Source organism: Lipotes vexillifer, unplaced genomic scaffold (assembly GCF_000442215.2).
Source record: "Lipotes vexillifer unplaced genomic scaffold, Lipotes_vexillifer_v1.1 scaffold408, whole genome shotgun sequence".
NCBI lineage: Eukaryota > Metazoa > Chordata > Mammalia > Artiodactyla > Lipotidae > Lipotes > Lipotes vexillifer.
In genome coordinates this window covers 2,888,647-2,913,980 of record NW_006787469.1, presented here as the reverse complement: position 1 = coordinate 2,913,980, position 25,334 = coordinate 2,888,647, and the positions used below count along the sequence as shown (strand labels likewise).

At 40.0% G+C, this 25,334-nt stretch overlaps 1 protein-coding gene across 1 annotated transcript in view; it reads left to right on the top strand.

Annotated features, from left to right (window-relative positions):
• The first annotated feature begins 20,369 nt into the window (after positions 1 to 20,369).
• EIF2AK4 (eukaryotic translation initiation factor 2 alpha kinase 4) overlaps positions 20,370 to 25,334 on the top strand; it is a 123,878-nt gene continuing 118,913 nt past the window's right edge. Inside the window, exon 1 of the mRNA XM_007460187.1 lies at positions 20,370 to 20,513. Within this exon, the coding sequence (XP_007460249.1) occupies positions 20,370 to 20,513 (144 nt within the window). The remainder of the gene's footprint in view (positions 20,514 to 25,334) is intronic.

Below are 25,334 nucleotides of genomic sequence, written 5' to 3'. Positions count from 1 at the left end.
GGTCCGGGAAGATACCACATGCCACAGAGCAGCTAAGCCTATGCGCCTGAACTACTGAGCCTGTGCTCTGCAGCCCGTGAGCCACAACTAGTGAGCCTGAGAGCCACAACTATTGAACCTGTGTGCCTGGAGCCCACGCACCAGCTATGAAGACCCAATCGCAGCCACAAAAAAAAAAAAAAACCTGATAAACTGAGGGGTCACCATGATTCTCAGACTTGAGGAAGGATTGCCTTGTGACAATATAGGACCAAGGATGAGATCAGAGTGGTATACTTCTTATGGCCATAGGCTATATGAAATTTTCACTGATTATGAGATAATTTAATATTGATGTAAGAAGGGGGAAACGGGGTGTGAGATGAATTGGGAGATTGGAATTGACATAAATACACTATTGATACTATGTGTAAAGTAGATAACTAATGAGAACACGGAACTCTACTCAGTGCTCTGTGGTAACCAAAATGAGAAGGAAATCCAAAAAAGAGGGGATATATGTATACGTATAGCTGATTCACTTGGCTATACAGTATAAACTAACACAATATTGTAAAGCAACTATATTCTAATAAAAAGATTGATGTAAGCGATTGGACATGATTTAAATATATGTCAAATGTCTATAGTAGTGTTATTTATACCTGTCTGCTCATCACAAACTTAGTGGCGTAAATTACAACAGCAATCACTTATTTTGTTCATAAATATGCAATTCTGGCAAGACCCGTTGGGACTGCTTATCTCTGCTCCACATTATATCAACTGGGCCAGCTCAAAGTCAAAGCCAGGGTATGGAATCTGAAGGCTTGTTAACTAACATGTCTGGTAGTTGATGCTGGCTGTTGTTGGGACCTCAGCTGGGCCTGTCAGCTGGAATGCTTATATGTGGCCTCTTCCTGTGGCTGCTTGGCTTTCTTACAGCGTGGCAGCTATGTTCCAAAAGTGAGCATTTCAAGATAAGAGTCCCAAGAGGACAAGGCGGGAAGGTGGCCGACTTTTATGACTCATCTCAGAAGTCACAGAACATCACTTCCACTGTACACTATTTGTTGAAGCAGTCAAAAGCCGCCACATATAAGGGGAAAGGACAGAGACTACACCTCTCAGTGGAGGGAGTGTCCATTATATTGTAAGAACAGCAGGTGGAATGAGATTGTTGCAGTCATTTAAGGAAAATAAAATCTGCCATAACATCTGTTTTCCTTTTATTAAAAAAATCCTTCCAAAGGTCTCGTTTTTAGATACTTTTTTCTGGAATGAAACCGGAAGAGGTCAAAAACCACATAAATTAATTACAGTCCTCTTCAGTTACTGACCGTGTACAGGTATTACAGGGATATGAGCTAGCCAATATTAACACCTGGCAGCAAACTGCTACACAGCCATAGCTGAAAGCAGGTGATTAGGACCACCAGCCTACATATTTATGTGCTAGCTAATTTTTATCCAAAACTTTCTGGAGCTACACTAAAAGCAAATAATAGAAAATGGAATAAAAAAATAGGCAACCTCTGGCTCTTAGATAGTGCTTAGTAATTTTTCCTTACATTTTTCTCCCATAATGAATAGTATAAGAAGGCATCCTCCCAGCTTAAAAACACTTTGCGTTCCCAAAGTTTTAAAGTTAGTTGTGTAGTGCTCAGGATCCATTTCCCTATAGAAATAATAAACAGGATGATAGGGTTCCCAGGCAGAGTGGGGCAAAAAGAAGGAAAGGCTCTGGGGATTAAGGACTCCCAGGGAGGTCCTACTCAGTCTGTAGGTCTACCTAGCTCTCCAAAGGTCTACTTTCTTCACAGTGTTTAAAAGAATTACTCTTCTCCTTGCGCCAGCAGTCCACTCATTTAACTAATGTTAATGCCCTGTGCTCGGAAGGCAGGAATACAAAAATGTGGAATAGAACAGATTCTCGAAGCTTCCTCCAGTCACCTGTTCCTTAATCATATACCTCCTGGGATTTGCTTAGGGAGTTTACCTCTCATAACCATGGGAAAATAGGTATGATGGTTAATTTAATGTGTCAACTTGACAGGGCCACGGTTGCCCAGGTATTTGGCCAAACATTATTCTGGGTGTGTCTATGAGGATATTTCTGGATGAGATTAACATTTGAATCTGTAGACTGAGTAAAAGGATTGCCTTCCTTATTGTGGGTGAGCCTCATCTAATCAGTTGAAGATCTGGCTAGAACATAAAAGCTGAGTAAGAGAGGATTTCCTCTGCCTGACAACCTTCGAGCTGGTATATAAGCTTTTCCCTGCCTTCAGACTTGAAACATTGGCTCTTCTGAGTGTTAAGCCTGGTGGCCTTCAGACTGGAAGGACACCATCAGCTCTCTTGGTTCTCAGGTCTTTAGACAGAACTAGAACAACACCGTCTACAATCCTGGGTCTCCAGCTTGCCAATTGCCGATCTTGGGACTTAGCGTCTAAAACCGCATGATGATAAATCTCTGTGGTAATTTTTAAAAGCCTATTTCCTTCTCTGTTTTTTCTCTTACACTCCCGTGGTGTGGTGATAGGCAAAATGTACGTGTAGGTGCTAATAACATCTTTCCATACCTATAGAATGAAATAGGATCCATTTATGTTCCAAAGAATTCCTGGATTCCAACTTTCTTGGGCATTTATTGAAGAGCAGGAAGGGAGCTGAGTAGGGGACAGAAGAGATGGAATAGGACTTGGGATAATTGCAAAGCCCAAGGGGAAGGTGGGGGGAAGTAAGGAGGAGCCTGTGGGTTTATTTCCCCTTCCTTCTTCCTTTTCATCATTGAAGTTCTCTTCCTCCTGCCTCCTGTCCCCAACACTACACTCTCACATGTCCCTGCATGGCCTATCACTAAAGATGGAGAGAAGAGAAAAGCTGGAAGTGTTTTGAGTTGGTAAGCCCGAGCATCAAGTGTGCTGAGGAAAGAGGGATCCTTATGGCCCCAGGCTACCCATCTGGAATAAGTAGTTCTATTTCCAAATGGCTAATTCTATACCTATACAAAAGACACAGACAATGCAGGTTATTATGTAAACATTACTAGTGTTCAATGGTATCTCATTCTCCTCTTTTTCCAGGCACACAGAAGACTATTTTTCTTGGCTGTCCTTGCAAATGGGCAGGGCTATGTGACTATAATGACTAATGATATGTGAGCAGAAGTGATGAGTCATTTCTGAGCTGCGGCAGTGCTTGTTGTGATTTTCAAGTCTCTCTGCTGCCCTGCCATTGTGATTGTGGAAGGGGACTTGTGTTGAAGAGCTGAAATTTTGAAGCAGCCTGTGTTTCTGAGCTACCATATTGGGGGGGGGGGCGGGCAGGGGGGTTGCAGATGCTCTGGAGACCACCCAGACATAACAACAAATTTTATATAAGCAAGGAATAAACCTTTATTATACTAAACAACCAAGATTTTTGGAGCTGCTCATTATCACAGTATAACCCAGCCTATCCTGTCAGATAGAGTCATGAAAACTGGGGCCTGCATATTTAAGACAGCATAGACTTTATTTCCTGAGAATGGAAGATATTGAGTTAGGGCTTAAAAAATAAATCTCTGTGTATATTGGTGGCAATAAGGATATCCTAGGTCCTTGTAAAATGAAAGTGGTAGCTGATAATAAAGTCTCTGGGCATCTTTGAATTGAACTACTGGAATATTTCATGTCCAAAAACATACTGGCCTCCAATAAATTTATGTCATTTAAATAACTTTTTGGGGGGAGTACTTAAGCTTAGTATACTCAGATTGTCTCTTTACACAGGCAAACCTACCAACTCCCTCAAGATAAAGAGTCTAGTATCTGGGGCAGAGGGAAGGCAGGCAGTATGATGTTGGTGTCAGTTTGACCTGGGTTTGAATGCCTGCTCCCCTATTTCCACTTGTGACACTGGGCAGTTACATGACCTCTCTAAGCTCAGTTTCCTCCTCTACCAAATAGTGATAAAAATGCCTATATTGCAAGGCTGTTTAGAGGACAATAAAATACCAAATTAATGAAAATCTCTAACAGTACCTGGCACATCATAGGAAATCAATGAAACGTAACTATATAAGATTGATTCCAGTTTATTGATGCTTAAAGACAACAAATATCAAAAGGGAAAAAAAGCATCATCTTTCAACATTTTAAAGAATTCTCTCTTTGTAGATATAAATAAAGCACTGCCTAACAAGTCCTGTATTTCAAAAAATGGAAGAACCACTTACTTTGCAATTAACAAAGGACAAAATGGCTTTTGGTTAAAGATTTAGAAGTCTACAATTTAGCCTTTACACTATTGGGCTAAATATGTTTACTTTATGGTTCTTAGTTTGAGGTATGTTAAATTACCATCAAAGAAATTATCTGTTGGGCTTCCCTGGTGGCGCAGTGGTTGAGAGTCCACCTGCTGATGCAGGGGACACAGGTTTGTGCCCCGGTCCGGGAAGATCCCACATGCTGCAGAGCGGCTGGGCCCGTGAGCCATGGCCACTGAGCCTGTGCATCCGGAGCCTGTGCTCCGCAACGGGAGAGGCCACAACAGTGAGAGGCCCATGTACTGCACAAAAACAAAATATAAAACAAAACAAAAAAAGAGAAATTATCTGTTTAAAAAAGCTGATACTAATAATTTACTAATTATAGTAAGTAATGTAATTATTATAATAATTTACTAATTATATTTACTAATAATTTGCATATTCCAAATTATCTCAATATGTGGACTGAGAAATGGTTTTCTACTGATATGAATCTATAACTCCTAATGCAGTTTCCCCATTTGTAATAGTCCTTGCACCTATAGATTGCTATTAAATTCATCAAAAATATCTGGAAGGTGAGAGATTGAATACCCATTCCCCCAGAAAGCCTCAGTAATTTCATATACACAGACACATAGACACATGCACACACACATCTACACATACTGATTATAAAGCAACCTGACTCATTTTTTAATAACAAGTATGCCAAAACTAAAATATCCATGAGTATTATCACCTTTAAAGGAGTCACCTTGGGAAGCTGTTTAACTGTTGAAGAATATCATGATTTCTTAACACTTATTTGGTACTCTCTTTTATAACTAACTTCAGAAGTTGGAATATTCTTTCCTGTGTCATAAAAGGAAACATTCTTTTGCTGATGGTAACAAATATGTCCTTTAAGAATAAATTTTAATTTTTTGATAGAGCCAAAAGTTATCTAGGACCAATTCTGGTGAATTAAGTGATCAAGACAGTATCTTCTTTGCTAAAAGATGAGATATGACTATAAAATACTACGACTCACAGTCTGACTTGTAAGTAATGGCACAGCTTTGGAATAAAAATATATACTTAACTTATCTCAGAATTTAAAGGACAAGATTCATTTGGGTATATAAATATGTAAATGCATACAAATACCCACAAATTGATGCAAAAAAAAAAAGCAATTTTTATTTCATAATTTCTTGAGTAGCAGGAGCCACCTTGCCTCTCCTACTCCTGCCAGGCCACAGACAGCTGTAAGAACAATTAAGTGCTTTTACCTCCTACAAGGAGACAGGAAAGAGGGCAGGGCCAAAAAAGTATTTAAAGACGTAATGGCTGAAAATTTCCCATATTTGGCAAAAATCATAAGCCTATAGTTTCAAGAAGCTGAGTGAGTGCTAAACATGATAAACCCGAAGAAATCTATACCAAGACACATCATAATCAAACTTCTGGACACTGACAAAGAAAAAAAATCTTTAAAAGTAGCCATAGAGAAATGCTACTTTACCTATAGGGGAAAAACAATGTGAATGATAGCAGAGCTCTAATTGAAACCACAAAGGCCAGAAAGAAGTGGCATAACATTTTCAAGGGCTGAAAGAAAAGAACCACTGACCCCCAAATTCTATATCCAGTGAAAATATCCTTCAGGAATGAAAGGGAATGTAGTTTTCAAATTTGGGCACAACGACCAACAGTCTGGAAGTTTTTCTTTGGGAAGTTGAGGGTAAACAGCAAGACCAGGAGATGTACTTTTGGGGAGCGGGGAGGTCATGAGGAAGTAGAGTTTCTTCCTTGGAGAACTGATAAGGGTTTAGGGAGGGCCTGGAGAATATGGAAATCTTGGAGTGTCCTGACAAATTGTTTGTGAACCCCAGTTACACAAAAACAATCTTACCAGTCTGGATGCTCCAAGAGTTTAGAGGTTATCTGCCGGAAGCCAGTCAAGTACCAGTCTTTACTTTCGAATTATCCAACACTGCTGAGTTATTTCATGTAGGGCAACCAAATGCAATGTGTGGACCTTGTTTGGATCCTAATACAAACAAAGCACTGTAAAACAAAACAAAACAACAACAACAACCTTTTCCTTTTAACAGATTATTAGAGTATAATTGACATACAATAAATTGCATATATTCTACAGTTTGATCAGTTTTGATATATGCAAACACCTGTGAAACTATCACCACAATCAAGGTAATGAATATATCCATCACTTTCAGGAGTTTCTTCTTGTCCCACTGGAATCCCTCCGGAATCCCTCCCTGTGGCTCATCTCTGTCATCCTGACACCAGGCAATGGCTTATCTTCTATTACTAAGTTTGTATTTTTAGAATTTTATATAGATGGAATCATACAATATGTACTCTTTTGTCTGGCTTCTCTCACTCAGCATAATTATTCTGAGATTCATCCATGTTATTATTATATAGAGAGCATATTTCTTTTTATTGATGAATAGTGTTCCATTGATTGTATTGATACATCTCAATTTGTTTTTACCAAGAAACAAGTTTGTCCATCACTTTTGATGAGCATTTGGGTTGTTTTCAGTTTGGTGATTAAGGGCTTATGATCATTCATTTACAAGTCTGTTTATGGACATATGCTTTCATTTCTCTTGGGTAAATAAATACCTAGCAGTGAATAGTTGTGTCATATGGTAGGTATGTGTTTAACTTTTTAACTAAAACTCATGATAGGCCTAAATGTAAAACTGAAAACTATAAAACTTCTAGATGAAAACATGGAGGAAAATCTTTGTGACTTTGAGTTAGGCAAAAATTTCTTGGATAGGATGACAAAACGATTCTTAAAAGATAAAAACTGATAAATTGAACTCCCTCAAAAGTAAGAACTATGCTCTTCGTAAAACACTGTTAAGAGAATGAAAAGGCAAGCCACAGACTGGGAGAACGTTTTTGCAAATTACATATCTGATAAAGGACTTACTTCAGAATATAAAGAATTCTCAAAACTCAATAATAATTTAAAAAATACAATTTTTAAAATGAGCAAAAGATATGAACAGACAGAAGATATATGAATGACAAATAAGCACATGAAAAGCTGATTAACATTATTAATCATTAGGGAAATGTAAATTAAGGCACAGTGAGATACTACTACACACCAATTACAATGTTTAAAATTTGAAAGATTGACAATAACAATTACTGACAAAGATGCAGAGTAACTAGAATTCTCCTAAACTGGTGGGAATATAATATAGTACAACACTTTGGAGAACAGTTTGCCAGGGTTTTTGTTGTGAAATTTTGACTTTGAAATAACTTTAAACTTACATAAAAGTTGTAAGAATTATCCAAAGAGCTCTCATATATCCTTCACCTAAATTCCCCCCAATGGTCGACATCTATGTTTGACTTATCATCTCTCTCTTTATTTTCTGAATCACTTGGGAGCTAACTGTATATGTAATACCCTATTACCCCTTACGGTTTGAGTGGAAATTTCCTAAAAGCAAGGACACTTTCTATTTGACCACAGTACAATCATTAAACTCAGGAAGTTAACACTGATATAATAATGCTATCTAATCCACAAGACCCCCTTCAAATTTTGTTGATTGTTTTGATTATATCCTTTATAGGTCCAGCATCCACTACAGATTCTAATTTTAGACAGATGGAGAATTTTGAACATAATTTGGGTATTAAATAATGTTAAGCAACTGTTATATATATTGCCGGGAGCCACATAGGACGAGCCTTTGAGTCTCAGCATGGACGAGACCCATAGTGCCAAGTAAAGCTGGTACTGCCAGGTATGAGACCCATAGTGCCAAGCAAAGCTGGTGCTGTCAGGTGTAAATATGAAAAAGCAAAGTTCTCGTTTGCAAAGCTTCCTGCCTCCTGGTGGCTGGTGCCGTGTAATTGGTCTCTCTTGCCCAGTGCTGTAAGCTGGGCCCTCTCTGGAGGAGAAACCTGGGTTCCCGGAGACATGTGATCAGAACCGGGGCCCCGCCAGTTGGCGAAGGAATCCCAGGGCAGGTGCTGGGCGTGGAGGCCACGGGGGCATAGGCTACCAAGGTGACAGAGAACTGACCTTCTCTGGGGGCGCTGCACCTCGCTCACTCGCACACCTCACATCTCCCTGCTTGGCCCCGGAGGATGGCTGGTTAGCCAGAGACGGGTAAGATTCCTCAGGGAAGGAACAACCTAAGACAGGCACAGTCGCAGAGGGGCCATCAGGAGAGAACTTGGGGGCCAACAGAGGTGGGGCATAGACCCTCACCCCCCCAACTTTGCAGGAGCCTGAACCCTCACCCCTTTTGAGAGAGGTCTCTTGTCCCCATGGCTGCTTCGCTTCCCACGCCCAGCCCAGATGGGAACCCAGGTAGCAGACCAGAGACCTGGCCAATGGCAACTGCTCTTCCACCGCAGCAGGGCTTTGTTTCCCATTTCCTCCGTGAACCACAGCTTTTCTCTGTGTGGAAGCAAAGCTTTCCTCTGTGTGGCTCCCCTTGTCTTCCCCTGCCTTTGCCTAAGGTGATTTTTATAGGATTGCTATTGGTGTTGGGAAAAATGTATAGTTTTAATGCAGGGGTTTAGGAAAGACCCCAATTTAGGGTAAAAACCAAGAGAAGAATTGTAACTACTTTGGCTCCTTTAATGATTATATTTGTTGGGAAAATACCTGGGTATGATGGCAAGTTTTTATGCAACAGTGAGTTTAATCAATGAGTTTATGGTACAATGCCCGCTCCCATAGTTTTTTAGAAGCATAAAAATAATGTGTATTGTTTTGATTATTATGGTAGGGTTGGGAAATTTGTAGATGAAATGTTATTTGATTATTGTTGATCACTCAAGCAGAATGTGCAAGTACAAGAACACTTTAATCTCCTGAGAAGAACAAACAGAGTTCCTGATCTAGATGTGACCAACATGTGACTAACCACGGGAGAAGAAAGAGACTTTGGGCGATGGGAAAATTACCTAACCTGTTTTAATCAATTTGCTGATGTAAATTACCTTTGTTTTGTGGCCTATGTGGGGGAGTTTTTGGTGTGGGAATGAGGATGTTGAATTTGAAAATGAGATCACTTTATAGTATAAAAGCTTTTGGAATCTTGAAAATAAATTTGTCAGATCCTTGCATCCAAGAAGAGGTGTACTGAGTTCTGTCCACGCCGACTCCGTCTTCTCCTTTGGGTGAATCCTGTTCAGCTGGGGCTGGTCCCCGGCAAGTGGCGCCCGAACAGGGACCTGAAGGGGTAAGTATTAGAATATTTAGCCAGGCGGATAGGAATTTCACCAAGGGTGCTGCAGACCCCCAGTTAGGTATAGAGCTGGTAAGTGACGGTGAATAATTTAGTTAATTATGGGAACGGCTGAGTCTAAAGAGAGACTATTATTTATAGATATTGTTAAACATATGATAAATGGAAGAGGAATTAAGGTAACTAGTAAGCAATTAACTCAGTTTTTTCAGTTTGTACAGGAGCAATGCCCTTGGTTTCCAGAAGAAGGTACAGTTAATATAGAAACCTGGCAAAAAGTGGGACAAACTTTACAAGTATATTATAGTCACTTTGGACCAGAGAAGGTCCCAGTGGATACTTTTACTTTATGGAACTTAATTAGGGAGAGTATTGCTCCTTTGCCTGAGGGTCAAAAGACTCCATACAAATATCCAACAGAAATGATAGATGAGCGTACTCCGCTACTCCCAAAAACCCAGGGTCCCAAGCTCCTGGCTGCAGCTTTAAATGAATGCAGTATTAATAATAAAGATTCAGAGGAAGAGGATGAATCTCCTCCCTTTGATGAAAAACTACCTCCTGCAGATCAGGATGATTTAGATGCTGCTGCTTATGATTATAAAAGAGAGAAGTATGGACCTCATGTTTTTTCTGTTCAGGAGAATAAGAAAGATATTAAGAAAGATAGATTTAAGTTAAAAAATCCTCCACCTCCAGGTTCATCTAAACCCTCATTATGTTCTCCTTCTGGTCCCATATTATCGTCACATTATCTTCCTCCGCCTCCTCAATTAAAGAAAAATAAGTTTAAACGAGTACAGGGAGAGGAGGATGATTATGCCTTTGCTGCATGTTTTCCTGTAATTTATGAGGGAGATTTTGATGATGATGTCCATTGGGATCCTTTACCCTTAAAATTATTAAAAGAGTTAAAAAAGGCTTGTGTAGATTATGGCCCATTGGCACCTTATACTATAACCCTTTTAGATGCTTTGGCCAATAGATGGATGATTCCTTATGATTGGTTTCAAGTTACAAAGGCCTGTTTATCAGGTGGTCAATATTTATTATGGAAAACTGAATATGAAGATCAAGTGGCTAAACAACGCCATAAGAATAAAAAGTCAAATAAAAATAAGGATATAACTAGAGATATGCTTTTAGGTGCAGGGGATTATGATTCTGCAGAGCAACAAATGCATATGGGTAAAGAGGCCCTCTGGCAGGTTACAACATGTGCAATTAATGCATGGAAGGCCTTACCTGTTACAGCAGGAAAGGCTTCCTCTCTTTCAGATATTAGACAGAGATCTGAAGAGCCATATGAGGATTTTGTATCTCGATTGTTAACGGAAATAAAAAGAGTGATAATAGATGAGGATGCAGCAACTATGTTGGCTAGACAATTAGCCTTTGAAAATGCAAATCCAGTGTGTCAGAATTTAATTCGCCCTATAAGAAAGACTGGCAATATTTCAGATTTTATTAAGCAATGTTCAGATATTGGTCCTTCTTTTATGCAAGGTGTGGCAATTGCTGCAGCTCTTAAAGGTGAGACTTTGCCTCAATGTATGATGAATATGGTTCAAAAAACACAAATTTCTAAGGGACCAAAAGGAAATAATTGTTTTGTTTGTGGAGGCGCAGGTCATTTTAGTAGGGAATGTCCCAATAAAAATATACCTCCAGCAGGCCCTGTTAGAATGATATCTCCTGGTAATGTTGGGGTCCCAAAGACTCCTTGCCAAAGATGTGGGAAAGGAAATCATTGGACTAAATTGTGTCGGAGTAAATATCACAAGGACGGACACATTCTTCCCCCTAATGGGGTTTCTGCAGTGCCTCAGGCTGGAGCTCAGATGCCAATATTTCCTGCACCTGTTTTTCCAGATACACCTGCCGGAACTAATTCGGGAAACTTACTTTGGGCCCAACCCCGGGCCCAACAAACAGTAGGGGCCATTCACCAGACGCTCAATCCCTTTCTTCCCTCAGGGGAATCGATGAATTGTTTAGGGCCACCCCAGGCAGCGCAGGATTGGACCTCTGTGCCACCTCCGCAACAATATTAACTCCTGACTCTCCAGTTATAAAAATACCAACTGGGATTAAAGGTCCATTGCCCCCCGGAGTAATGGGTTTAATTATTGGTAGGAGTTCAACTTCCTTATCAGGCTTAATAGTTTTGCCTGGAGTAATTGACTCTGATTATACAGGAGAAATTCAAATAATGGTGGCTCCCTCTAATAAGACACAGCAAATTTATATGGGACAAAGAATAGCACAATTGTTGTTATTACCTTATTATAAAATAGGTATGAATGTGACTCAGGAACCTAGGGATAAAAAAGGATTTGGCTCTAGTGATATGGTATTTTGGATACAAGAAATTACTAAAAATCGACCATTGAAAACTTTAAAAATTAATGGAAAAAATATTCAAGGATTATTGGATACCGGTGCTGATATTTCCTGCATTGCAGGAAAAGATTGGCCTCATGCTTGGCCTACCAAACAAGTTGAAAATATGCTGGTAGGATTGGGAACGGCTCCAGCAGTTGCTAAAAGTGTTCAGATTTTAAATTGGGAGAATACTGCTAATAAACAAGCAGGCTCCTTTTGTCCTTATGTAATACCTGGCCTGCCAATTTCCCTTTGGGGAAGAGATATACTTATGCAGATGGGAATGCTTCTGTATAGTCCAGATGATTGGGTTTCCTCACAAATGTTAAATATGGGTTATGACCCAGATAAAGGTTTAGGAAAAAATCAGGAGGGAAGATTATATCCTGTGGTTGCTGAGCCAAAAAATAATAAATATGGAGTGGGCTATCCAAATTTATAAAGGGGGCCATTGTTCTAAAAGCGGCTGACCCTATAGTGTGGCTTTCAGAGGAACCTGTATGGGTAGAACAATGGCCCCTAACTTCTGAGAAATTAGCAGCTGCAAAAAATTTAGTGGAACAGCAATTATTGGCAGGACATATTGAACCCTCTAATAGTCCTTGGAATACTCCTATATTTGTTATAAAGAAAAAATCAGGAAAATGGAGATTATTACAAGATCTTAGAGCTATAAATAAAACAATGGAGACAATGGGGGCTTTACAGCCTGGACTTCCCTCTCCAGTAGCCATTCCTAAGGATTATGCTATTATAGTTATAGATTTGCAAGATTGTTTTTTTACAATTCCCTTACATAAGGAGGATAGAAAGAGGTTTGCGTTTAGTGTGCCCTCTTCTAATTTTATCAGACCATATCAGCGGTATCAATGGAAAGTTTTACCGCAGGGCATGAAAAATAGCCCTACCTTATGTCAGAAATATGTAGACCAAGCCATATGTAATATAAGACAAAAATATAAGGAAATATATTTAATACATTATATGGATGATATATTATTGGCCCATAAAGATAAGGCCTATTTACATCAGGCATTGCAGGATATGATGGAAGCTTTACAGGACTATGGATTAAAAGTTGCTCCAGAGAAAATTCAAACTGAGCCTCCTTATAATTATTTGGGCAGATTAATACAGGAATTTTCCATTCAGCATATACCTTTTCAACTAAGAATTGATCATTTGGTTACATTAAATGATTTTCAAAAGTTTTTAGGAGATATAAATTGGATAAGGCCTTTATTAAAAGTTACTACTGTGGAATTAAAACCTTTGTTTTTGATATTACAAGGAGATCCTAACCCCTTATCCCCTAGAGAATTAACTGCAGAGGGAAAACAAGCCATAAAAAAAATAGAAGAAGCTTTAAAAAATGTTTTTATTAAAAGATTAGATTATACCAAACCTTGGGATTTAATTATTTTAAGGACTCCAGTTATTCCTACAGGATTATTATGGCAAGATGGACCATTAGAATGGATACATTTGGCTGCTAGTCCAAAAAAGATTGTTGCCTCATATCCTTTTATGGTTAGTTTGCTAATTATTAAAGGTAGAAAGAGAAGTAGAGAGTTATTTGGAAAAGATATGGATAATATAATTATACCTTATAATAAAGATCAATTAGAGGCCTTGCTGTTATTAGAAGATTCATTAGGAATAGCCCTGACCTCATTTGGAGGTCAGATTTTATTTCATTTGCCTAAAAGTGTATTGCTACAGTTTTTTAAAGAACATATGGTGGTTTTTCCTACATATTACAAAATGAAACCTTTGAAAGAGGCCATATTAGTATTTACTGATGGATCCTCCTCAGGGAGGGCAGCCTATATTATTAATAATAAAAAGAAAGTATTAAATACAGAAAATTGCTCAGCACAGCAATCAGAAATTATGGCAGTTATAGAAGTGATGAAATTAACCAGGGAGAAAAAGATTAATTTATATACTGATTCCTTATATATAGTTAAATTATTTCCAGCAATAGAAACAGCAGCCTTTCCTGAGAATAAGAGTACAATAATTAAGTTGCTTAAGAGATTACAAAAAAGTATATGGAAAAGAACACAACCTTATTATATAGGCCACATTAGAGCTCATTCTGGATTGCCAGGGCCTTTAGCAGAAGGCAATGCCTCTGCTGATGCCCTGACTAAAATTTTTATAGTAGATGAGAATAAAGTACAAGAAGCAATAGAATCTCATCAGCTGCATCATCAAAATGCTAATGCCTTAAGATATCAGTTTAGTCTAACTAGAGAAGCAGCAAGGGAAATAGTAAAAAATTGCTCTGTGTGTCCTACACAAACTAATGTACCTCAGCAAGGAGTAAATCCCCGAGGTTTGCGAGCTAATGATTTGTGGCAAATGGATGTGACTCATCTACCCAGTTTTGGAAAGCTGTCATATGTACATGTTTGTGTGGATACCTTTTCACATGTAATTGTAGCCTCAGCTAGGACCGGAGAGGCCTTTAAGGATGTGTGCCAGCACTTGATGTTTTGTTTCAGTTATTTGGGAATTCCCCGAAAGTTAAAAACTGACAATGGTCCTGCTTATGTTTCTAAATCTTTTCAGCAACTATGCCAACAGTTTGGCATAGCCCATAGTACAGGAATTCCTTATAATCCACAAGGACAAGCTATAATTGAAAGAACTAACCAGGTATTAAAAAATATGATTTATAAATTACAAAATGGAGATTTAAAATATTTTTCTCCTCATCATTTACTTAACCATTCTATGTTTGTATTAAATTATTTAAATATGAATGATAAAGAAAAGACTCCTATGATGAGACATTGGGGAATGGATATTGAGGATATAAAGCCAAAGGTTTTATGGAAGGATGTATTAACAGGAAAATGGAATGGACCTGATGTATTATTAACTAGTGGTAGAGGATATGCTTGTATTTTTCCCCAGAATTTTGATTCACCTATTTGGATACCAGATCGATTAATTCGACATCCGGCAGCTGAACAACTTCTGAAGAAAAGAACAGGAAACTTTGCTGACCACAAAAAGGTTACAGAAAATGTCTCAGAAAGTAAAAGCCAAACTGGAGTTGGTGAACCAGCTTGTTTCCCCAATGCAAAAATTATCTCTTGAAAAAATTGATGAACAAAAAGAAAATTTCCCTACAGCAATTGGATCATGTGATATGATAAATTTATCCTCTGATAAAGAGTATAAACGACCTAGACGAGGAAAAACGCGTCGGTATGCTGCATCTACTTTAGATTCTCCTGATATAACATGGGGAGCTGTAAAAAGATTATGTAATGATGCTGAAGCTGTGGTAAATCTTCAGGGTCTGCCATTAACAACTTGTAATTTTTTTGTGGCTTTGCTGGCTTTGCTGTCGGTGCAGGTAAGAGCTGATACAACTTATTGGGCATATTTTCCTGATCCTCCTATTTTACATGCATGTACTTGGACAGATTCTATTATTCCAGTGACTTCTTCATTCCCTGATTTGACCGATGGCATTCGAGGAATACAGGGTTATAAACAATTTGTTATTAATTTTAATTATTCATTTGCAGGTCAGACTGACTTTCCTCCGATATGCTTTTTTCTTGGCTCAGGGTCAATAAAAGGTGATCAAATGAAAAATGGATGTTTATCAGTAGTTGATACAGGATTTTTAACAGATTCACCAAAAGAGTCTTCCAAAAATGGAAGAGATAAGACCACAAGATATTTATGGTCATTGTTGGGAAAAGTGGTTGGGGAAAATCAATGTAAATTAATTAATAATTCTCATCCTGTTGGATATGATGATTGTGAAGATAAGATAGGAGAAGCTACAAATGAATGGATTTGGATAAATATTAAAACTGGATATCCTTTATGGATATATTGTATGTATAATAAAGAAAATAAAATAACTATTCCTGGGACTAAATATTATATTTCAGATTGGAGTATTAATGTTTCTCCGGATGCTAAGAATGATTATAGAACATATTTAGAGAAGGGCATATTATATCCATGGAATAATTCCTATATTCCTCGTCCATTGAAGGTAAATAGATGGAATAGTCATGGATGGGTGGCTCCTATCTATACTTTTGTATATGAAAATAAAACCTATTATCAACCTCAGTTATGGAGATTACCCTTAACCACTCGCAAGATAACATTAATTAGAGCTACTACTCATATGGAAGAGTATCATGTTCAGACCTGTGTGTCATCTCCGTATTCCTTATTGCTTTCTAATGATAGTGAAAAGTTACAGATTGTGCAGTATAATATGAGATTTTATATTACTTGTCAGCAATGCATATTGACCACTTGTATTGTTCCTGAAATGAATGTGTCAACCATAATGGTGTTAAAAAGACCAGCTTATATTATGCTACCAGTAGCGCTTAATGAATCTTGGTATACAGATATAGGAGCAGAAATTGTAAGACAAGTTGGAGAACTTATGAGACCAAAGAGATTTGTAGCTACTTTAATTTTAGGAATATCTGCCTTAATAGGAATATTAAGTTCTTTTACTGTTGCTACATATACCTTGGTAAAAGAAGTACAAACAGCTCAATATGCCAATGATTTATCAAAAAACATATCCTTAGCTTTAGCAACTCAGGAGGCTATAGATAGAAAATTGGAAGCTAAAGTTGATGCCCTTGAAGAAGCAGTTTTACATATTGGTCAAGAACTTACTGCTTTGAAAATTCGTTTATCTTTAACTTGCCATAAAAAATATTCTTGGATATGTGTAACCCCCTTAGAAGTAAATTATTCTGAATATTCTTGGGAAAAAATTCAAATGCATATATTGAATATATGGAATTCTAGTGATGTGGGAATTGATTTAGAACATTTACATAAACAAATTCATGATATTGCAGCCTCTCAATATGATATAAATCCCTCTAAGGCTGCTGCAGAATTTTTACAAAATTTACAAAGTTATTTTAAGGGTAATTCCTTTATGCATATTTTAATAAATTATGGGGCTGCCGGAGTGGTTATAATTTTGCTCCTTATTTTTTTTTTCAGTCATTATCCGATTAATTCAAGTTGCCCTCCAGAGTGTATATAAAACCAAAGTAGAATTACATACTGCTTTTTTAAAAAATAAAAAAGGGGGAGATGCCGGGAGCCACATAGGACGAGCCTTTGAGTCTCAGCATGGACGAGACCCATAGTGCCAAGTAAAGCTGGTACTGCCAGGTATGAGACCCATAGTGCCAAGCAAAGCTGGTGCTGTCAGGTGTAAATATGGAAAAGCAAAGTTCTCGTTTGCAAAGCTTCCTGCCTCCTGGTGGCTGGTGCCGTGTAATTGGTCTCTCTTGCCCAGTGCTGTAAGCTGGGCCCTCTCTGGAGGAGAAACCTGGGTTCCCGGAGACATGTGATCAGAACCGGGGCCCCGCCAGTTGGCGAAGGAATCCCAGGGCAGGTGCTGGGCGTGGAGGCCACGGGGGCATAGGCTACCAAGGTGACAGAGAACTGACCTTCTCTGGGGGCGCTGCACCTCGCTCACTCGCACACCTCACATCTCCCTGCTTGGCCCCGGAGGATGGCTGGTTAGCCAGAGACGGGTAAGATTCCTCAGGGAAGGAACAACCTAAGACAGGCACAGTCGCAGAGGGGCCATCAGGAGAGAACTTGGGGGCCAACAGAGGTGGGGCATAGATCCTCACCCCCCCAACTTTGCAGGAGCCTGAACCCTCACCCCTTTTGAGAGAGGTCTCTTGTCCCCATGGCTGCTTCGCTTCCCACGCCCAGCCCAGATGGGAACCCAGGTAGCAGACCAGAGACCTGGCCAATGGCAACTGCTCTTCCACCGCAGCAGGGCTTTGTTTCCCATTTCCTCCGTGAACCACAGCTTTTCTCTGTGTGGAAGCAAAGCTTTCCTCTGTGTGGCTCCCCTTGTCTTCCCCTGCCTTTGCCTAAGGTGATTTTTATAGGATTGCTATTGGTGTTGGGAAAAATGTATAGTTTTAATGCAGGGGTTTAGGAAAGACCCCAATTTAGGGTAAAAACCAAGAGAAGAATTGTAACTACTTTGGCTCCTTTAATGATTATATTTGTTGGGAAAATACCTGGGTATGATGGCAAGTTTTTATGCAACAGTGAGTTTAATCAATGAGTTTATGGTACAATGCCCGCTCCCATAGTTTTTTAGAAGCATAAAAATAATGTGTATTGTTTTGATTATTATGGTAGGGTTGGGAAATTTGTAGATGAAATGTTATTTGAATATTGTTGATCACTAATAGAATTATATGTTTAAGTTTATGGCTTGATCAAGCAGAACGTGCAAGTACAAGAACACTTTAATCTCCTGAGAAGAACAAACAGAGTTCCTGATCTAGATGTGACCAACATGTGACTAACCACGGGAGAAGAAAGAGACTTTGGGCGATGGGAAAATTACCTAACCTGTTTTAATCAATTTGCTGATGTAAATTACCTTTGTTTTGTGGCCTATGTGGGGGAGTTTTTGGTGTGGGAATGAGGATGTTGAATTTGAAAATGAGATCACTTTATAGTATAAAAGCTTTTGGAATCTTGAAAATAAATTTGTCAGATCCTTGCATCCAAGAAGAGGTGTACTGAGTTCTGTCCACGCCGACTCCGTCTTCTCCTTTGGGTGAATCCTGTTCAGCTGGGGCTGGTCCTCGGCAATATATATTTTTTAACTGTTATATTTTTAAGGTATAAGGACAGTGTTATGTTCATAAAATGTCCTTATCTGTTAGAGATATGTACTTAAGTGTTTATAAAAAGAATGATATGATGTCCGAGATTTTCTTTAAGATTCACTCCTAGGGAGGTATGTGTCTGTGTGTGTCTGCATTGAGGGGTGGGGAGAGGGGAGAAATGAAATAAGATTGAATAAGATTCTAAATTTGTTGAAGCTGAGTGATGAGTACAGGGGGGTATTGTAATATTTCCCTTACTTTTAATGTATGTGTGAAATTTTTCCATAACTACAGTATTTTAATTTAAAAAAATGGAGAAATGGAAGGATTTTAAGAACTGGGGTGATATGATATTTTAAATTTAGAAACATTACTCTGGCTGCAATAGGAAGAATGGCTTAAAGTGCGGCAAGAATGAAAGCAGTGACTAGTTTCCCAGCTGTTGAAGTCATCCAGGGAAGAGATGATGGTGACCTGAACCAAGTTAGTGGCAGTGGGATGGAGTGAAGTGGATGAATGGAAGAAATGGTAACTATCTGGATGTGAGAGATGAGAGAGAGGGAATCCAGGATTACTCTTAGTTGGCTTGGGCCAATGGGGAGGGGGTGGTGCCATTTACCTAGACAGGCATCACTGGAAAAAAAACAGGTCCCTAGGGGAGGGAAGGAGAAGATGGTTTGAAGGGGCCTTGGGTCAAACTGGTGCCTTTGTGTTATCTGGCCACAACTGGGTAGATAGATGACGGGAAGATACTTAAATAATCATTATTTAGCAAATAGTATAAATAATCACTATTTAGCAAATAGTATAGGGGTAAGCAAGGCAGACAGAAGGAAATGTCACTTAAACTTAACTTGAGATAATACGATATGATTATTCTAAATCAACATGCAGCATTAGTAGCCAACTGAAAATGAAATGTAATGACAATGTCTGGGTAGATAGGTTATTTTATAAACTTGAAAAAATATGATTGGAGACAGGATATAACAGAAAGACCTCCTCAATTCACATTAAGTAAACTGAGCATGCAACATAATTCTCTTCATGGGAGTGTTGCTCATAAGATGCCTGAGTGGAAAGACATTTTTCAGTTGAAATTGCATGGTGGTACTGTTGACCCCTAGGGTAGGCATGTAGGAACAGAGAACATGCACTGGGATGTTGAATCTATGGTTAAGGGGACGAGTTCGAGGGTAAAAAACTGGCGGGGAGGGGAGTAGTGGTCTCGATTTTTACTCCTGGTCGTCTTCTGGGAAGGCTTAAGGGGAGTCAAAGCGGCTGGAAAACCCATCAAAGTCTGCCCTTCAGAGTTTCGTCTCCTACCAATGCCAGAGTGAAGGAGTTCCAGCAGGCACTTCTGTGAAAGAGACTTATTTCGTGAAAACCATACCCCTTGGCATTATCATTCCATTCTGATGGATTTGATCTCCCACGTCCCTGCAGGTTCCCCCGCTCAGTTCTGGGGGAACTGTGGGCTAAACCTTCCCCCAGCCTCGCTTCCATGCCGAAGCTGCTCACGCGCTAATAGCGTTCAAGACGCAGCTGCTCACCCAAGAGCAGGCCAGGGGGGCGAGTTCCGGCGAGGATCCTACTGGGCGCCGAGCCCCACCCCAACCCTGACCCCGCCCCCGGCGCGACGCCCCGCCCACATGCCGCCTCTCGGCGTGGAGCTCCGGCTGCCATCCTTCCCCCAAGCGCGGAGCTCTCCCCATCCCTGACCCCGCCTCCGGCTTGGAGCCCCGCTCACGGTCCCGCCCCCGGAGCGGAGCCCGCCTAGGGCCCACCCACCTCCGCAAGGCCGCCTTGCCTTGCCTTGCCCACCGCACTACCATGGCTGGGGGCCGTGGGGCCCACGGGCGTGGCCGGGACGAGACCCCGGAGAGCTACCCACAGCGTCAGGACCACGAGCTGCAGGCCCTGGAGGCCATCTACGGCTCCGACTTCCAGGACCTGCGGCCGGATGCGTGCGGACCGGTAGGAACGTGGCTTGTCTGGTCGGGGCTGGCGTGCTGCGGCCCAGCTCCCCTGGCTCGATCTACACCGGCCAGGCTCGCCCGGCCCTGCCGGAGCCGAACCGCCTACCCCGCTTAGGATTCTGGAGTCCTTTCATCCCTCGCGATTCCACCCACGCTCACTTTTGTCTTTGCGCCCGCAGCCGCTTGGCGGGTCTCCAGAACCCCCAACTGGGACGAATTCTCTTACAGCCTTTTCCCCCGTCGGCTCCAGTCTTACCTGGCCCTGTTTCTTATTCCCACTGACGTTCCATAACTTCCCTTCCTCCTTACTGTCCTGCCTTTTTTCCTCCCTGACAGCCCTTGAGTTTGATACAACAGCGTATTCATAGGGACCCACTGCAACTTTGGGAACGCTTTGGGGGCTCTTGCACAGATCTTACTGATGCCTTCAGTCAGAAGTCTCACCCTCCCGTATGTGTTCAAAACTATTAACCATGTAATCCCATTGTACTCCTCAGGCATCCTCCCTATATTGTGCTGTGTGGAGGAACTTTCCTCTGTACCTTTCTCCAAGGCGCTTAGAGAATATGGAATACAGTCTTCTTAGCTGTAATGGAGAGGGAGTGTGCTGAGTCCACCCTTTTAAAATGGCATTTGACTTAAAATATTATTTTCATTTTTGTCTGGAAGTTAAGGCACATTATAAGCTGCTGATACTGACAGTCTTTCCCTCATCATCCTTGAAGAATAATCTACCAAACTCTTATCTTTATAGTATTATTTAAAAAGTAATACCTTCTTTCATTTACCTTTAAATTTATTTTATTTACTTTTGGCTGTGTTGGGTCTTCGCTGCTGCATGCGGGCTTTCCCTAGTTGTGGCGAGTGGGGGCTACTCATTGCAGTGGCTTCTCTTGTTGCGGAACACGGGCTCTAGGTGCACCGGCTTCAGTAGTTGCAGCACGTGGGCTCTGTAGTTGTGGCACATGGGCTGTAGAGCGCGGGCTCAGTAGTTGTGGCACAGGGGCTTAGTTGCTCCACAGCATGTGGGATCTTCCTGGATCAGGGCGTGAACCCGTGTCCCCTGCATTGGCAGGTGGATTCTTAACCACTGCGCCACCAGGGAAGCCCCCTTCATCTACCTTTAATTCTGGCATTTTACAACATGTGCCTTATCAGCACATCCGGGATTTTCTCAAGAAATAGGATCTTTGGGAGCTGTCAGGGCAAAACATTTTCCTTCTCACCCAACATTTTCCTTCCTTCATTAACTATTTATTGTTCTAGGTATTGGGAATACAGTCAAGCACAAACCAAACCAGACCCCCTTCCCTCAGGGAGCTTACTTTTCTAGTGCTTAATTTCAAGAGTTATTTTTAAGCTGAAATAGTAAAAATGTAAATATTCCCCTTATACAAGCTTGTAATAAAATAACAATGTAACTTTCTGGTTATCTGGTAACTTCTCTGTTCCCAAACATCGAGAACCAGGAATTCGGCTCATGAAGCCAAAATACGTGTTGCAAAGTGTACACGGGGACTCAGTACAAAGCTCCTAAGACTTCATTCAGAGACAGTTTATTTACTTTACACAGCTTAATTATCTGGTCCTAAGACTTCAAGAAAACAGAAAAGAAAAAGGTACTGCTGTAGGTAGGAATACTGATAATCTCAGAATTTATAGCTGGTGGTCTTTATAACAAGATAGTAGAGCAAACAAAATCAAAAACTGTAATAGGCAGGTAGAAGGATTCAGGTAGCTGTACCCTGAGGTACACGGGCAAATAGCCTTAACACTTTGCTAGGCAAATAATTGGTGGTCATAAGGATGAATCAGAATGTAGTCATTCAACATAGAGAACAGACTTGTGGTTGCCAAGGGGGGGGGGGGAGGGATGGACTCGGAGTTTGGGATTAGTTAGATGCAAACTATTACATGTAGAATGGATAAGCAACAGGGTCCTACTGTATAGCACAAGGAACTATATTCAATATCCTGGGATAAACCATATTGGAAAAGAATATAAAAGATTGTATATATGTGTATAACTGAGTCACTTTGCTGTGCAGCAGAAATTAACACTTTAAATCAACTATACTTCAATTAAAAAAAAGTTTTAAAAAGTTAAAAAAAAATGTAGTCATTCAACAAATACTTATTACTTGCCAGTTTTGGGGAAAGGTTATGCAAGCCCACAATCCTTTATGCAAAACCCTGAGGCCTGATACGTTTCAGAATTCAGAAGTGTTTGTGTTCATGGCCACATGTGCACATTCCATACTTACCTAATACCTCACTCAGTGTCTGGAGCAGCATGCAGAATCACACACAGCAAACCATGTGAATATTCAAATATTCACACTCAGTGGGATGGATAAAGACTATTAATAGCCTCATGTCAGTTCAGGCCAAATTTGTTGCCAGTAAATTCAGCTCAGAATTATTGACCTGAGTAAACTTTAGGTTTTTTAAACATCTGAAGTTTTTTAAACTTCTTTTTGGGGGATGTGTTATAATGTAGATTTTGGTTTAGTAATATATGTATGTTATTTATAAATAATATTTTGGGAGTACCTGCTAAAAATTATTTTACATACTAAAGTTTGGACGCCACTAGTTGAAAATATAATTTCCTCTAGAGTTACAAATTCATTGTTAACTTAATTATCTTGGCTACTTTTCTGTCAGCCAAAGGTCTGCTTATTTATAATTGGATAGCTATTGCAAACCTCCCCCCTAAAGCCTTGCTTTTGTCTCTGGGCCCACCGGTAGTGTATGAGTGCTTCTTTTCCTACATCTTCACCAACACTGTAGTGTCAGACTTTTTCATCTTTGCCAGTAGATAGATGAAACATTTTTACTTCTTTAGTTGTAAATTATGAGGACCGCCTTTGTCTGTAAGCCATGGATTTTTTTCTGTGAACTGTTCAATGTTGTTTGGTTTATTTTTACACTCTATTGTCTACTTTCTTATTCATATGTCAGAGCTATTTATATGTTAAGAAAATTAGCATTTGGGGTCATATATTGCAAATATTTTCCCCTGATTAACCATTATGCATTTTGATATTTAGGTAATTTATGCAATTTTTTAAAACTTTAATATAGTCAAAATGACCTTTTTTTTTCATTTTATTGTTGTTACATGGTCCCTGTGGTTTGTTTTTTTCCCTGCTCCAGTGTTACCAAAAGAATGAATTCTTTAAGACTTTCTTTTAATTGTTTCATGACTTTGTTTTTAAACTTCCATCAAATAAATATAGAAATAGCTTTTCATTTTTTAAAGTTCTTACCTCTGTCTGAGTATGAATCTAGGCTGCCCACTTTCACCCCCATCTAGCCAGTTAGACTAACAGAAATGATTTTTTTCAGTCTTTTCCACTAATTTGAAATGCCACCTTTACATTGTATGAGAGTAGGCTGGCTTCATAAGGACAGAGTCTCTGTATTTGTTCACACATACATGCCTAGTGCCTGGTAAAAAGCTCTCAAAATTTTTTTATTAACTGAAATAATTCCCAAATTTATTTGGGTCTATTTAGAAAAAGAGGTATGGGGGGAAGTCAGTGATTAAGGCATTTGACATAAAATCTAATTTCTTAGATTTTACTATCATCATTTTTTTTTGTGGGGAGGGGCACCTTCACAGACTTAAAACCAAAGACTTGCCCAGATTATCTAGCTTGCACATGTTACTTTATTTCTAGATTTGTTGTTTTTTCACACAGACTAGTTTCTTCCCCACATTACAGCATGTGAGAATGGAGGCAGGTAAGAAACAAGAGACCATGCTGAGCGAAGTCTTGCCATCAAAATGTAAGGGGGATGTGATGAGCAGAATCTAGGTAACAATTCTAGACCAAACACCTGAAAGTGGTTTGAATTGTGTAACTTTTTCTTTTATGTGCTGTGGTTAAAAACACATGGCATAAAATATACTAGCTTAACATTTTTAAGTGTATAGTTCAGTAGTGTCAAGTATATTTACATGGCTGTGTAATGGAAAAATTGTGTTAGTATTTTTTTTAATTGAAGCATAGTTGATTTACAGTGTTGTGCCAGTCTCTGCTGTATAGCAAATTGACTCAGTTTTACACATAGATACATTCTTTTTTAAATATTCTTTTCCATTATGGTTTATCCCAGGAGATTGGATATAGTTCCCTGTGCTATACAGTAGGACCTTGTTGTTTAGCTATTCTAAATGTAATAGTTTGCATTTACCAACCCCAAACTCCCAGTCCATCCCTCTCCCTCTTGTGTTAGTATTTTTAATTAATTTCCCAAACGTCATCCTCACTCTGCTGCTCATCTTGTAAACCAGTAAAGTTTAATCGCAGGCTCTCATTAACCCTCATGCCTTAGAACCGAAAGATTTGCTCCTATGTGGAATGGCTGATAAAACTCTCAGTTTTTTATAGTCTTATCCTTCACTCCAGTACTTTTAACAGAAATAGACACATGCTTACATCAGTTTATTTTGGGGGGCCTGAGTGTGAGGAAGTGCCCAAGAAAACCACATTCAGACTGAGAAACGGGTTCTGCCAGTGTTGGCCGGGCGCTCTTCCAGGTGGTGTGCACTGGGCTGAAAAGAGTGTCCCCAGGCTTACCTGGTGGCGCAGTGGTTGAGAGTCCGCCTGCCGATGCAGGGGACACCGGTTCGTCCCCTGGTCTGGGAGGATCCCGTGTGCCGCGGAGCGGCTGGGCCCCTGAGCCATGGCCGCTGAGCCTGCGCGTCCGGAGCCTGTGCTCCGCGACGGGAGAGGCCTCGGCGGTGAGAGGCCCACGTACCGCAAAAAAAAAAAAAAAAAAAAGGGACCCCGGGGCCCGGGTTCTCCCC